At 55.2% G+C, this 14,994-nt stretch overlaps 4 protein-coding genes across 4 annotated transcripts; 1 reads left to right on the top strand and 3 right to left on the bottom strand.

Moving 5' to 3' along the window:
* Positions 1-207: 207 nt before the first annotated feature.
* NCS54_00102000 (Hypothetical protein) lies at positions 208-2,358 on the top strand (the record flags this gene model as incomplete). Its single annotated transcript, XM_053146655.1, has 4 exons — positions 208-467; positions 540-919; positions 971-2,011; positions 2,066-2,358. The coding sequence occupies 4 exons, from the start codon at positions 208-210 to the stop codon at positions 2,356-2,358; spliced, it is 1,974 nt and encodes a 657-aa protein (XP_053002630.1).
* A 3,625-nt stretch (positions 2,359-5,983) lies between these two features.
* NCS54_00101900 (Methylmalonate-semialdehyde dehydrogenase) lies at positions 5,984-7,754 on the bottom strand (the record flags this gene model as incomplete). Its single annotated transcript, XM_053146654.1, has 2 exons — positions 5,984-7,038; positions 7,091-7,754. The coding sequence occupies 2 exons, from the start codon at positions 7,752-7,754 to the stop codon at positions 5,984-5,986; spliced, it is 1,719 nt and encodes a 572-aa protein (XP_053002629.1).
* Positions 7,755-8,850: 1,096 nt separating this feature from the next.
* NCS54_00101800 (Hypothetical protein) lies at positions 8,851-10,756 on the bottom strand (the record flags this gene model as incomplete). Its single annotated transcript, XM_053146653.1, has 4 exons — positions 8,851-9,354; positions 9,404-10,188; positions 10,249-10,540; positions 10,640-10,756. 4 exons carry the CDS (start codon positions 10,754-10,756, stop codon positions 8,851-8,853), a joined length of 1,698 nt encoding a protein of 565 aa, XP_053002628.1.
* A 1,524-nt stretch (positions 10,757-12,280) lies between these two features.
* On the bottom strand, positions 12,281-12,926 carry NCS54_00101700 (Hypothetical protein; the record flags this gene model as incomplete). Its single annotated transcript, XM_053146652.1, has 2 exons — positions 12,281-12,712; positions 12,768-12,926. The coding sequence occupies 2 exons, from the start codon at positions 12,924-12,926 to the stop codon at positions 12,281-12,283; spliced, it is 591 nt and encodes a 196-aa protein (XP_053002627.1).
* Positions 12,927-14,994: the final 2,068 nt, after the last annotated feature.

Raw genomic sequence — 14,994 nt, 5'->3', positions numbered from 1 at the left:
CGGGCATCGCCTCGCAGACCCCCTCACCGCGACCTCCCACAAACTTCTCGCCAGCCTACTTCCTGCAGCATCCTCTACCCTTTCGCCCACCCGTTCGCCCGCCGCCTGTGCCTGTCGCAACCGCTTCAGGACGGCACTCTGTCCACCGCCAGATCTGACAGAGGTCGTCCATGATCTTGTCATCTTCCTGACATCTTCCACCATATAATGGTTCCCGGCGTTATTCAGCCTGATACACCAATGACACCAATGGACGACCCATTCAGCCGCGCGCGCCAGGAAGGCTCGCCTCCCCCGACCCAGGACCCTCTCGCCCTTCTTAGAAGCCTGCCTGAGCCCCCTCTAGAATGCCAAGTATGCATTGTCGGCGCAGGTCCCGCCGGCCTGATGCTGGCCGCCAACCTGACTAGATTTGGCATCAACGTTGAGGTTGTCGATGATCGAGCAGACCAGACACCTGTGGGAAGGTAATGCTCCATTCTTAACCCGGCTTTGCTGGGTAACTACCCCAGAAATTCCCAATTGACCCGTGTAAACAGAGCCGATGGCTTGCAACCAAAGACGATCGAGACCTTCCGACAGATGCGATTATCAGACACTTTGCTACAACGTGGTGTCCGTGTCTTCGACATTTCCTTCTGGCGCAGTACAGCGGACGAGCCCCTTCACCGACTCGGCCGCGAAGTTCACTACCCGCCTATTATCGATGTCCTCGACCCCTACATTCTTCTTGTTCACCAGGGCATGGTTGAAGGCCTCTTCCTCGAAGACATGAAGAAGCGTGGCAAGGAGGTTCGCCGAAACATGGCTTTCGAGTCGTACAATGTCTCCGACAACGCATCGGGACCCCTTCAGGTCAACTGTCGTACCAATGTCACCCAGGATAAGCGATCTGTCCTGACCCAATTCCTGGTCGGCTGTGAGTGATGATGCGTCTTGCCACGATCGCATGAAAACTGACTTGTCATAGGCGACGGCGCGCACTCCAAGGTTCGCAAGAGCATCCCGGATGTCAAGGCTGTTGGTATGTCCCAGGCGGCCATCTGGGGTGTCCTGGATGGAGAGTTGATTACGGATTTCCCCGATATCTGGTCCAAGACCCTCGTCTACTCGCAGGAGCATGGATCAATTCTCATTGTTCCCCGAGAGAGGAACATGACTCGATTTTATATCGAGCTCAAGGCAGGCGCCAAATTTGATCGTCGCGACCTGGGCCAGGAATTCATCATGAAGCGTGCCAAGCAGATAATGGCGCCCTTCCAGTTGGAGTGGAAGTACATTGAATGGTTTGGTCGCTACCAGGTCGGCCAGCGAGTCGCCAGCCGGTTCAGCGACGGCCACCTCAGGGCATTCCTTGCTGGTGATGCCAGTCACACGCACTCTCCCAAGTCGGCGCAGGGTATGAACACCTCAATGCACGACTCATGGAACCTGTCTTGGAAGCTGAACTTGGCGGTTCGCGGCCTGGCTAAGCCGGTCCTGCTTGAGAGTTATGAGGAAGAGCGTCGCAAGATCGCATTGGATCTGGTCAACTTTGACTATGAGCACGCTAACCAGATCGCCGGTGGAGACGCCATTGCCCTTGCCGAGAACTTCAGGACCAACGTCCGATTCATCTCTGGTATCGGTGCCGAGTACGGTGAAAATGCCATCAACCGACCTGGAGTGGGCAACAACCACTTTGTTATGGGAGATGTCAAGCCTGGTTGCCTTTTGCCCCCTGCCAAGGTGACTCGTTACATCGATTCCAACCCTGTCGATATCCAGCTTGACATTCCCATGCTGGGTCAGTTCCGCATCTACCTCCTGATGTGGGATGTTCAGCAGTCGGGCCCTTTCCTCGAGACTTTCTGCCGAGCCATTGCTGGCACCGACTCTTTCATCAGCAGGCTATCTGCCGCAGCTAGTGCGTCATATGCCAACCAACCGCGGAACTCTGCCCCCGAGGATATCTACTACCGGCCAGAGCGATACACCGTCGTCAGCCACCTCTTCACATTTGCTCTCATCAGTGAGTCACCCTTATTTTCAGTGTGGACTACCCACCGTGCTAACCATAACCCAGCAACCATGCCCAAGACAGAAATCGAGATCTCGGACCTCCCCCCTCTCCTGCAGGACAGCCGATGGACCTTCTATCTCGACGACATTCCGGACCAGGACACCCGTGGCTCGCTGTGCACCAACAAGTGGCTCGGCAGCCTTGGACCTGGCGAGGTGGCCATTGTCAACGTGCGCCCCGACGGCTACGTTGGCTCTCTTGGCAGATGGGACTCGGGCGTGGACGACTCTGGTGTCGAAGCTGCTCGATGGCTTGACGAGTACTATGACGGATTTATGCAACTCCCAACGCAGTAAGCCCAGAGGGCGATAATGAGTTTATAGACATGAGCAGCTGGAGCCCACGCGACCACTTGCACCCACCTCACCCCCGATTCAAGGACCAGCGATAGCGGACCCCCTTCCAACTCGAGGGAAGAGAACCCCCTCGATGGCGACATCATCTTGTTTGTATATCCGGGAGCACGGAGTTTTCATTTTGTTGTTTTCGTCTTTGATACCGAAATCCCTCGCCCTGCCTACTGAGCTTGGGCTGGCCTCGGCGAAGGAAAAAAAAGGGGGGATTGGCTAATCGCCACTCCTAAAACCTAGAAAGAGAAGGGGGAAGAGAAGGGGGCACATTTAAAGATGGACCATCTGTATGGAAGATAGAAGAGGAGGGGGGTCAAGGCAACGACGGTATTATCTGTCTGCTGTCTAAAAAAGGGGGATGATGCTACTGAACCAACGACATGTGAGATAGCTAGTAGCTGCTCCTATGCAATTCATTTTATTTGTGATGCCATCTAACTTGTCCTTGTCGACTGAGTCGTTGTCTTGGCTGTCATCCATGTTGCCTATGACCCGTGGTGTTGCCACCTGGACCTGTTGTCATTTGGCCGTGTTCTCTCAATACCTACATGCCCTGTCGTATGTGCCACATGATGCCTCCACTCTTGCTCTAAAACCGCAGTACGTTAATATGGCCGTCTGTGTCCTCGCCCACCAGCCATCGCTCATCACCATAAATGCAGCCCTTGGCCGTTAAGCTGTCAAACCTGCCCAAGAAGAATGATAACTGCTCATGCCCCAATGGGTGCTCCCTGAGTAGATTCCCCTCCCACTTATCTGTGTGATGAGGATAGATGCCGGGCGGAAAAGAGACAGTGATGTCTTGGCGGCGAAAGAACTGGAGGGCCTTGAAACGTACGCCCGCGGCCGTGTCGTGGGCTTGGGACACGGTGACGTAGGGAAAGCTTTCATGGCGCCAACACTGGGGTCTACTTGAGCATGAACAATGGAACGGAGTATGCCCTCTCTGTATCCTCTGCCACCTCGCCAGACCTGGTGTCGTGTTTTGAGATTGATGGAAGTAGTGAGCGTCGAAGAAAGGTAAGTCGCCTCTGACAGGAGGAGCCTTTACCAGATACATTTCTTTCCACGTCGGGCCAATATCCGATAAAGGGATACCGGTTGACTGAACACAGTGCCCAACTCCCGAGGATGGGCCTGCATGGGGGCCTGCAAGTAAGTCATGATCGACTTCGACAAGGTAGACATGGCCACAGGCCGTGCCAGTGTGGTCATCCTGGGTGACACTGTCGAGTTCCAGGCTTCGTAGACGGGGGGCAAAATTCTGCGACAGCCCCAGATGCTGGAGGGTGCTTGTTGGGTGTGTCAATATGCGTCGCGGCTCACTACGTTCTGGACGCGGGCCTGGCCCTGGGGAACTAATGTCTCAGACGATCAACTCCTCTAAAGGATTAACAACAGTGAAAGCTAGATCCGTGGTCGGAATCCATTTGTATAGGGAAAAGTGTGTGTTGTTATGGGTGCAAAAGAAACGGCCCTCATGGCCTAAGGGTCTGTCCATGCTGAACAACTGAGATGGGCCTCTTGATGAGAAGGCCTGCTGGGAAAGCCGTTCGTCTCGGAGGTTCTTATTAGACTCGCTGCTTAGCTGTGGCAGTGCTGGTTGTTGCATGATGATGTCAAACGCCTCGATGAAGAAGCGACATCCTGAATCTGACTTCACCACAAAGGCGAACAGTAGAACACTATGACTGACATGGACCCGAATGAGAGATCCACCAGAGAGTCGAAATGGCACGACACATTCATCACCCGTTTCAATATCCCTAGCCCGGAAATCTAACACATCCAGTCTTTTCGAATTCGGAGCAAGGTAGATGATCAAGCCCTGGTTGGGGGCATATGTCCAGAAAGGATCCCAGTGATGGAAGTCGGCGGTCAGATTGCGCCCATGCATGAATCTGTTCCAAGGCTTCACCCCGTGAGAAACCTGGAGATCCTTTCTTATAACGATCTCGCTTCGTCTCCATGGCTTCCCCTGGCTGAGATGCCAGTAACGACGCGCCAACCGTGCGAAGACGGTGGCCCAATCCGTGGTGTCGAGGTCATTGTCTTCTATCTCTGAACGATTCTCTCCCGTGGCCAAACCCTGACGAACTCTTGCTTCTCGTGCCCGGGGAAAGAAGTCAAGAATCAAGCTCATGCAGAGGGCTTGGCTTGTGAGAGTGTTTTGCAGTGTCTTTGAGACCCGTCGAGGCCGGACAATTTCGTGTGGAGGGACAAGGCAGAATATTTGGAGGAAAAGTGAATATGGAAGATTAACAAGTCCATCTAACCCAGCTTGCGATCTGCAAGAGGGGGCATGTGAATCTCCTGGCCGGCCGTTACTCGCGGCAGGGACGAGATCTTGAGGGTGATTCGGTTGGTTGTCGCTTGCGAGCGAGCGCCCTTGAGAGTTCCGGCTTTGGTTGCTGCTCTCGGGAAGAGAGAGGTGTTGTGAGCCACGTAGTTGCCTATACTTCCTAGGAAACCCAGGAAAGGAGAGAGTAGAAGATCGATCTGGCTGAGTATCTTGCATGGGTGAAGGGGGTCCTCAAGTGCCATCCAGGCAGCTGGTATTCTCTGATGAAGAGACAGGACGAGAGTCGTCGGACGGGACAAGAGTCTGCGGGAAAGAAGAAGACGAGCCATCGAAGCTGTCATGGCGAGTCTTTGGTGCGTGCCAGGCTTTGTCGTCGATAATGGGCTCACCGGCCGTGATGCGGATGGAATCACGGCTCTTGCGTCCAGACTTGCGTTGTTGATATCTGCGGCATGGTCGAGAGAAGACCTTGCTTTTTCGCTTGAGCCACACTTTAAAAGAGCGAGGGTGGAAGATTCTGGGCTTCATGCTCTTCCCCTGAATAATGTCGTTGGTCGTATGTCTCGTGACTTGGCTGGCGACGCAAGAGAAAGAGGAAGGGGCGAGGAAGAGCAAGAGCGAGGAAGTCCAAAAGCTATAAAAGCTCTTTGGATCTAAAGTGAATTCCATCCAATGCCACTTCCCGTATTCACATCAATGGGAAGAATCGTCCCAGCCATGGATGTCATGACCCCTGTGAATGAGGCGTTAAACCCCGTCAACCTCGTCTTTGTTCTGTTTGAAGTTTGGGGGTTTATCGGCTCTTGACCAAACGCTAGTTGACTTGCCCACGCCACGGGCTCTTGATCAGGCAAAGTGCTGGGCGCATGGGGGGAAGCCTGTGCTTCATCTGTGCGCTTCTTGTTTGGTTGCTTGTGTTGCATTCGATCCTGGTTAAGCTTCCCGCGTTGCAACCGTGCATGCGACAAGTGTGCGGAGATGCAGGAACCCATGCTTGCTTCAGGCGAGAAGGATATGACAAGACACAATGTTAGATAAGTGCACGAGTAATGTCAGGACTGGTATGTAAATCTGCCGAGAAACTGGCTGTCGTTTTGATATTCTCAATGGCTCAACTTGAAACCAAAATGAGGCCTGCTCTGCGCCCCTGTTTGTGACTAGTAATTATAGTCCTTGCTTCCACCACTCATTCATTCATTCATTCTCCTTCTCCTGCTTTTGAACCCATCGCTTAATTTCAATATCATTCAATTCCATCATGCAACCCTTTTATTGATGAGTAGGCATGGCCACATCAGCCTTCTTAGCCACAGCATCAGCACTCTGCCACAGAGCAGTCACCGTCTTGAGCTGAGTGTAGAAGTTGATACCGGGTCGGCCGTAGAAGGTGTTGGCACCACCACCAGCAATGCTCTTCTTGTTACCGGTGAAGGAGAACATGGGCAGAGGGACAGGGATGGGCACGTTGATACCCACCTGACCGGCCTCGATGCGCTTGCGGAAGGTCTCGCCAGTGGCGCCAGATCGGGTGAAGATGGCAGTGCCGTTGCCATACTCGTTCTTGTTGATCAGATCAATAGCATCGTCGATGGTGTCGACGTTGAGGCACACCAGGACGGGACCAAAGATCTCCTCCTTGTAGCAGGTCATGTCAGGGGTGACGTTGGAGATGATGGTAGGGCCGACCCAGTTTCCGTTGGGGTACTTGCTGGGCTTGAAGCCACGGCCATCGAGGAGGATAGTGGCACCCTCCTTCTCGGCAGAGGCAATGAGGCTCTCAATGCGCTCCTTGCTCTGAGGAGAGATGACGGGTCCGAGGTCGGCACCCTGCTCGAAGCCACCGTTGACGTTGAGCTCCCTAGCTCGCTCGGCGACCTCAGTGAGCCACTCCTTAGTCTCACCAACCATGACGAGGGTGCTCAGAGCCATGCAGCGCTGACCGGCAGCACCAAAGGCGGCGCCAACAACGCTGTTGATGAAGTGGTTCTTGTTGGCATCAGGAAGGACAGCGGCGTGGTTCTTGGCACCCAGGTTGGCCTGGACACGCTTGCCATTGGCAGAACCGCGGCTGAAGATGTACTCTCCGGCCTTGTTGCCACCAACGAAGCTGACGGCCTTGATGGCGGGCTCATCGAGGATAAAGTCGACGGTGCGGTGGGCGCCGTGAATGATGTTGACGACACCCTCGGGGAAGCCAGCCTTCTGGACAAGCTCGGCAAGGATCATGGCGGCACCAGGGTCGCGCTCAGAGGGCTTGAGAATGAGTGTGTTGCCAGTGATGGTGGCAATGGGAATACACCAAAGAGGAATCATAGCAGGGAAGTCTACGTATATGTTAGCAAGAGCCCAATGGTAGTTTAGGAACTAAGTACTCACTGAAGGGGCAGATAGCAGCCGTAACGCCCAGAGGCTCACGGTAGGTTCGGGTCTCCATGTCCTTGGACACCTCGAGGACCTCGCCCTTGAGAAGCTCTGGGGCGGCGATGGCGGCCTCGGCGACCTGGAGACCGCGGAGGACGTCACCCTTGGCGTCAGCAAAGGTCTTGCCCTGCTCGAGGGTGATGCTGGCGGCGAGGCGGTCCCAGTTCTCGCGGATGAGCTGGACGAAGCGGAACATGATCTGCTGGCGCGAGATGACGGTAGTGTTCTTCCAAGACTCAAAGGCTTTCTCGGCGCTGGCGACGGCCGCCTTCATCTCCTCGTCGGTCATCTGGGGGACACGGGTGACGAGGTTGTTGGTGGCCGGGTCGTGCAGCTCAATGAACTTGTCCGTCTTTGAGGAGACGAACTCATTGTTAATGAAGTATGGGGTGTCGACGGCCTCGAGCTTCTCGTGTGTGGTGGGATAACTCGTGGCGGTCGAGGCCAGGGCGGCAGTGACGGGCTGGAGCTGCTTGGCCGTGGCGTGTATCCGCCTGGCAGCGACCGACGAGGGACCGTTGGAGGTCATTCTGGAGGAGGCGAGGAGGGATGATCGAGACGAGGCAGCCGGAGAGGAGCGGCTGGAGGCGCTCATGCCGCGGGAGATGAGGCGACGCATGATGGCGACAGGGAGGGAGGTAGGTTGTGTGTAAGTGAGGGAGCAAGAGATGGAGGGGCAAGGGGAGAAAAGAGGAATAGCAATTGGACTCTTCAATCCACGAGGAATCAACCTGCAGCTCAGATGGATCGAAAGAATGCACAGGTCATGGGTTCTCGACACCTTTTATACTGGATAGGTGTGCACCGGTAGCTGTGCCGGTGCGGAGGCGACACCGTCAATGTGGGGGGCGTACCTACCATGTGTGATAAGCTCTCTCCAGGGCTCTTTCCCCCTCCAGCTCCAAAAAAACGGCTGCAGAGTGTGGGGTAATATCAAGGTTGCCGTCCTGCGCCCCGATCTCTGTGCCGATGCCGCCAGTTGCCGTCTATGCCGATGGATCCCCGGTCTTGCCTCACCCGGCCTTCGTCCTCCGTCTCTTGTCCTCTCAATGGCCGAGGTTGGGACTCTCTGGGCCCGGTTGTGAGAACGCCGAACTAGTGCGGACAGCCTCAACGCCTCCCGTCTCCCTTTGCCTGCCTAATCGGGCAATCCAACTATCTCCAACAACCTGCCTCATCAAGATGTTCGCGTCGTCTCCACGAAGGGCAACCGCCTGTCAAGAACTAGAGTATCGCAAGTTAAAAAAGAAAACGTTATCGCGACGAAGAGATCACATGGCCCTAGAAGGCGCCGGTGAGCCACTATGTATAGACAAGGTTGTTCTCAAATTCTTGCCTATCTGGGTCAATAAGCTGAGACTGACTCGACTACCTCAAACTATCAACCAAGGCAGGCAGAACCTGGCTAAACACCATTCAAAACGATAAAATCAAATGCCTGCGCCGTGCTTTCAAATTCCTTTCGTCATGACCCAAGCTTATCAGTAATGACAAGCGGCGGGTCAGGTATAAGTGAAGTCGCTTCAACAAAGTATCAACAAATTGATACTGCTGTTGCTCCCTTGATGCATGTGAAATCAGGTAACTGATCAAAACTGACACTCCCTCTTACGCATTCCTATCATCTCTTTTCTGGAGCACATTTCTTTTGCTTGTTTTAGATGTCATTGCCTTCGCAAATCAACACCTGTCCGCCAAGATCTATCAACTGTCCCTTACGACTGGCTGCGAGTGGTACGCTTGCTAGCCTCACCCTTGGCCTTCTCTGCGCCAGTGGTCGTGGCCTCAGCGGCCTTGTCCTTGACCTCCTTCGCCTTGTCCTTCGCCTTCTCAGCAGTCTTCTGGACAGCGGGAGACGAGGTGCCAAGGTTCACCAGAGCGGCGAGGAAGGCAACAGAGACCACAAAGATGGCGGCGATGCCACCGGCGACCTCAGGAACGAACTTGACAGCCTGGATGGGATCATTGGCAGCGATAGCAAGGAAGAGATCAAGCTTCTCCTTGACGTAGAACACGGGGTCATCAAGGAACTTGAGGTCGTTGGGAGACTTGGGGTCCTTGTCCTGCTTGGGCTTCTCAGCCTCGAACAGAGCCTTCTCGACGGGGTGCTTGAGGCCAAAGGTCTCCTCGGCGAGCTTGTTGGCATCCTCAACAGAGTGGCCGATGTAGATGTTGTCGAAGAGGATGTCGTTCTGCATGGTCCAGATCTCGAAGCCAATCTATCACCAGTTAGTTGCTGCGACACCGTAGTCACTCAAGAAAACTTACAGCTCCCATAGGCTCAAAGTTGGCAGGGGTCTTGTCCTCATAGTAGTCAGGGTTCTTGATCTTGCGGGGAGCCCAGGTTCCCTTGTAGGCAGGGTTCTCGACGTAGGGCGCAGTCCACTTGCCCTTGTAGTCGGGGTTGCGCTTCATGGGCTTGGTCCAGGGACCGCAGCCAGAGACATCACCACACTTGGGGTTGGGGACGGTGGGGGCGATCCAGTCACCATCCTCCTCATCATCCCAGTCCTCGGGCTTCTCAGCCTCAGGGTCGGGGATGGTGATGGCCTCCTCCTCAAGCCAGTCATCGGGCTTGGTGGCATCCTCGTCAACAATCTCGTAAGGAGCCTCCTCGTCCCAGTCCTCAGGCTTCTTGGCCTCGGGGTCGGGAATGCGGGCCTGGTCAACCCAGTCATCGGGCTTGGTGTCCTTGGGGTCGTCAATCTCGGCGGGAGGGTTGACGGCGGGGAGGAAGTCCTCAAGAAGGCTACCAGTCTTGACCTCCTCGTTGTTCTGCTTGATGACGTAGGTGTTGTTGGGGTGGACGATCAGAGTGTAGAGCTCGGTCGTCTTGACGATCTTGGCGGTGGGAGGAGAGCTGAGGTGCTTCTCCTCGTACTCGCCAGTCTTGGGGTTCTTGTGGTTGAAGATGAAGTGGACCTTGTTGGTGTGGCCGCACTTGTCAGGACCAAACATGATCACATAAGGAGTGGTGTTGGCGAACTCCTCCTGGTGAAGAGCCTTGTTGTCTCGGAGGAGCTTCATGTAGGCACCACCACACTCGAGGCCGTCTAAAGGACATGTTAGCACGCCGCGACCATCTACGGCTGGGTTTCACGGGTAAATCTTACTCTGAAGCTTGACCTCGTACTGGACGACGAGGGTCTTGCCCTTGTTGTCAATCTTCTTGGGGAACTTGGCCGAGATGGCATGGTGAGCAGCGGGGTTCTTGACAACGAGACCCTTGTCGCCCTCCATTCCCTTGTAGACGACGGGCTCCTCGACGGACCACTCGCCGACGTAGGCCCATTCTTCGCCCTCCTTGTCGGAGCCGGCCGTGTCCTTCTTCGCGTGAGAGGGCTTCCATCGCTGGTCCCAGTCGTCGGTGAACTGCTCAAGGAAGTCGGCCTTGATGGTGGTGGGCTACAGGACAGAGTGTCAGCTTCCAATTGATCGCAGCACATGCTCATGAGAGCTCTGATGGTTGTCAAGAGCTCGGGAAGCGCGTTGGTGAGGACCTACAGTGAAAGTCGGCAACTTGGGCACAGCAGCAGAAGCCTCATCGGGCTTGGTCTCCTCAGCGTGGACGTTGCCAGCGAGGAGAGCAGCCGAGAGGGCCGCGACAGCGTTAATCTTCATGATGAAAGTGGTGACAAGGTAGCTCCGTGGAGGACGGGTAGTTCCAGACGTCACCAGTCGCGCGGCGCGTGTAAAAGAGGAATTGGACGAGAGGGTAGGACACAATCGCAACAGAGACCACGCTCGATGAGGGGATTCCCAGCGCTCGAGGAGAGAAAAGTTTCCAAGAGGTTGGAGGAAAAGAAGCCGGGAGGGAGGTGACGAAGAGGTGGCGTCTTTAGAAAGAAATGGTGGAGAGCTGTTTGGCGTTGGAGATGGAGCTTGAGGACACGTAGAAGCTCACTCAGAGCCGCCCTAAATTTCAGGGATCACACACACGGCAAGGCGCAGGGCGGGGGGTACAGTGGCCCGCTAAGCAGGAAGGTGCGGCGTTGTGCGGGTGCCGAACGTGGGCAGGGCAGGTCCAGGTACCTTGCCGGCGATTCTTGGGGGCGGGGAACTTCCACCTCAGGCAATGGATGCCTCGGCGCGGAAGCTTAGTTTGGTTGTGAATTTCCCGTAGAAGGCTCGAGAAGATGAGGTGGCCGGGCCCATTGGTAATATCATACTGCTTTGAAAAAGGCCGGCCTATTCACCGTGCAAGTCAATTCCGAGGCTGCAGTGAACAATGGAGAAGCCTTTTCCGGAATTCTATTGTCGTCCAGAAGAACAATCCCGGAAGCTTGCCAACTAGTGAAATGCAGGACAGGCAGGACCCTTTTCTTTATGGAACCACTGCCGTCGAGCATGATTCGCTGGTGCTGTTGGACTTGTTCAACTCGCTCCCGCATTCAAAGCAAATAGTTTCATGAGCGGCTAAACTGCCTATCTGGGAATCGAGCACTTCATCATGCCGCCAGTGACATCAGTGATAAGGAAAACCGTTATCCCACGGGAGCAATCATGATGACTTGCTTTGAGTTAGTCGGTCCTAAGGGAATCGAGAACTGGACGAGAACTGGAAGAGGGGCTTCGTGGCGTCAAGGGTACCGGTACATCTGCAGGCCGAGTGTCATTGAAGATGAACATGTAGAGATGTCAACCGACATAAGCTCGAGAGCATGCAGTGAGTAAAATGAGACACATCTCGATCTGCCAAAGTTACATGAGAATTCTGGCCGATATTACAAGGCCAGCCTCGCAGCCTTTCCCTGACAAAGTCACCTGCAATCACTCTCCGAGGTCTTCATTTCGCTTACACACATAGTGAGCGCCTCGTTGTCCCAATCGGTAGTCGTGGACCAATCATGGTAGCCGGGTCCACACAATTCACAACTTCACTGTTTCATGCACTTCGCGAGGAGGGAATGAATGATTTCAGGTGACGCAGAGCGCCAAAAAGTGGTATTGTATTCATGCCCATGTCTTGAGCTTGTATGTGAACGCAAAACGTGTCCCAAATTTGTCCATGAAAAAACGACCACCGGGAGGTCCTCCTCTCATGCTGCCAACATGTTCATGTGATATCAAACTCCATCCATCATTACCGCTCTAGCAAACCCACTACATCCTTCCAATCAACCAGACACCAAAGGGCTGTCCAATTTACAGAGCAAGGACGGCAGCGAAGAGACCCAGGAGAGAGACGCCACCGACGAGGGCGGGAGCAGCGTTGCCAGTCTCGCTGGAGGAAGCAGCAGTGCCGGAAGCAGTGCCAGAGGCCTCAGACTCGGAAGCGGTCTCGGAAGCATTTTCGTCGGAGGCAGAAGCAGAGGCGGCGGCAGTGGAGTCAGCTTCGGTGCCAGTGGCAGTGGCCTTGGAGCCAGCCTTGCTGCTGGAGTCCTTCTCTTCATCGGAGCTGCCAGAGGCGGCGGTCTCGCGGGGAGTACCGTCAACGGTCTTCCAGTAGTTGTTGGCAACACAATCCTGGAGACAGGCAGCGTACTTCTGGGTGTCGGCCTCGGAACCCTTGCCCTTGGGGCAGCCGGCGACACAATCGTTGGTGGCGTTGACCTGCTTCTCGTTGGGAGAAGGGACCTGGTTGGTGATGTTAGTGGCTTGTAGGCAGCGTGTGAAACTCTGGGCAACGTACAGTGATGCAGTAAGACTGGCACTTGACATCACCAGCATCGCAGGCGTCAATGCAGTCGATCTGGGACTGCTGGGCGGGGGAGAGCGAAGCAGTGGCAGTACCCTGGGCAGAGGCCATGGCAGCGAAGGCGCCGGCAACGAGGACGGAGGTGAAACGCATCTTGATGGAGTTGTTAGGGTTTGGAAATTAGAATTAGTAGTGTAAACAAGAGATAGATCTCAAGCGAGAGTTGTGAAGAAGAGTCGAGTTGTCTAACGAACGACGATTGAGTTGACAGCAAAGGTGAGGAGGAAGGGAAACTCAATGGCACGCGACGGGGTCTGCGAGGTCCTTATGAAGGGCAGACCACGGCAAAGGGGCCGCGGCCCCAGGCCACCAGAAATGCTCAGAGCCAGGGGAAAGCCCCCCAAGTCACAAGTCACCATCAATGTCGCCAAAGTCAACAACAGCTCAGGGTCAAAGCCGCAGCAAGCAGGGGCAAGCAGTCGCGCCAAGGCTGGCCTAGTCCATCGGGGATGGAACCCATGTTCTCACATGGGGGGGAGGAGACCCATGCCGGGGCGCCAGGATTGCAGCCATTGGGTCGTCTCGGTTCAGGATTGTGGATTGCTTGGGGCCCAGCATGATTCGGCCTGATTAAGCCGGTTGCCGCGTCGGGGCGGAGCTGTCTGGAGGGCTGCTGTTTGGTGTTCGTGCATGATGGTTTGTTGTTGTCAGTCTGCCTGTATCATATCAACTTTTTGCCCACCCAGGATGTAGGCACTCTCGTGATTCAACCACTGGCAACACGTCCGCAGTGCATCGTGGCACAGTAGCCACCAGGTCATCGAGCCCGAGTACATACAGTACAGAACAGCTCTATCCTGTCGACATGGTCTGCCGATCAACCGTGTTGGGATGTGTCAAGGTGTGTCTGGGGAAGCCCGCCGACCTCAATTTTAAATTTGCAAGCCATGATCCAGCAGACCAGCACTAATTTGCCGTCCCTGGCGGCCCTGGCCTGCGGGCTGCCATGGCCTGACCGGGGGGAAACGGCCACTTGAGCGTCTCGTCCCTGCAATTCCGGCTCCATGCAGATCGTGTGCAGTTTTTTTTTTCTTTCTTTGCCTCGCGTTGATTTTCTCTTTTGTCTCGACATGTCTTGTGCCATTGATCGATGATCGAGCAAAAGCCAGCCGTATGATATGGAAGACGTTGGGATAGGACCCACTCATGGATGATCCTCCACTCCTCCATCCATCCATCATGACCCAGCTTCGCCTCCTTTCTGGCTCGTGTTGCATAGGTTGCCCGGGCGAGATGGCCACCATCCGGATGGATGCCCAGGCGGCCAGACCTGCTCCCTTTGTCTGGACTCGGGCTGTCTTCCACCACTGAACCCCAAGTTTCCAGCGCTGATATGACGCTCGCCCGTTGTGATGTTTCTAGGCTCGGCGTCTAGTTACCGGTGCTAGCGTCGGATCTCTCAACGTCGATTGGACTCGAGCCTGTCTCAGGGGGTGGCAGCGAGCTAGACGATAATAGGCCTTGGGGGCGACGGTGGAGTGAAGCTGGAATCTCTCTGAGACATCCAAATTGGTCGGGCGATGCTCGAGATCCAACGTAAACAGCAGCACACACACTCGAGAGGCGCAATGCTTTCATCTGCCCAGCGCCATCGTCGAGACAGAATTCGGGGGTTCTGCGCCATTCCCGGACAGAAGAAGAGTTCCAGAGCCCCCCAAGACATTTATTCTGCTGGCATATGCAGGTGCTCGTCCATGACCAAAGGATGCAGTCAAGCGTCGTCAGTCAATCACGCGCCGTCACCACTCAACAAACTCTCTTGGCTGCTTCAAGTGGTCTGCCTCGTCTAGATAGCAAACAATGAATGGATGCGCTTCCTGCACAGCACAAGCTTTTTCCGCGACAGCTCGCCGCTGGTGGCGCGTCTGCCGGCGCGTGTCGGAAGCTGTGTGGGTGAGTGATGGCTCTCTGTGCTGTGACCTGTAACGCCGTCTGGTTAGCTGACCATTGGCCTGTCTTTTTGTTGTCGCCTCGCATGAATACGAGCCTAGACCCAGACCCGCTAGCAAATTCCCCGGCGTCCCCCGTCCCCCCATATCCTTCTCATTAGGGGCCGAGCAGGCCTCTGTGGTACCCTGGGCTGGCGCTGCGAGCTGAAAGCGATCCAGCCGATCCAGGGACGGAGGCGTGACACTGGTTGCCGTGCTGTGATGTGGACGGG

Source organism: Fusarium falciforme, chromosome 1 (assembly GCF_026873545.1).
Source record: "Fusarium falciforme chromosome 1, complete sequence".
Classification (NCBI taxonomy): Eukaryota; Fungi; Ascomycota; class Sordariomycetes; order Hypocreales; family Nectriaceae; genus Fusarium; species Fusarium falciforme.
Note: the sequence above shows the minus strand (reverse complement) of the source record. Positions and strands in the feature narration are given on the sequence as shown.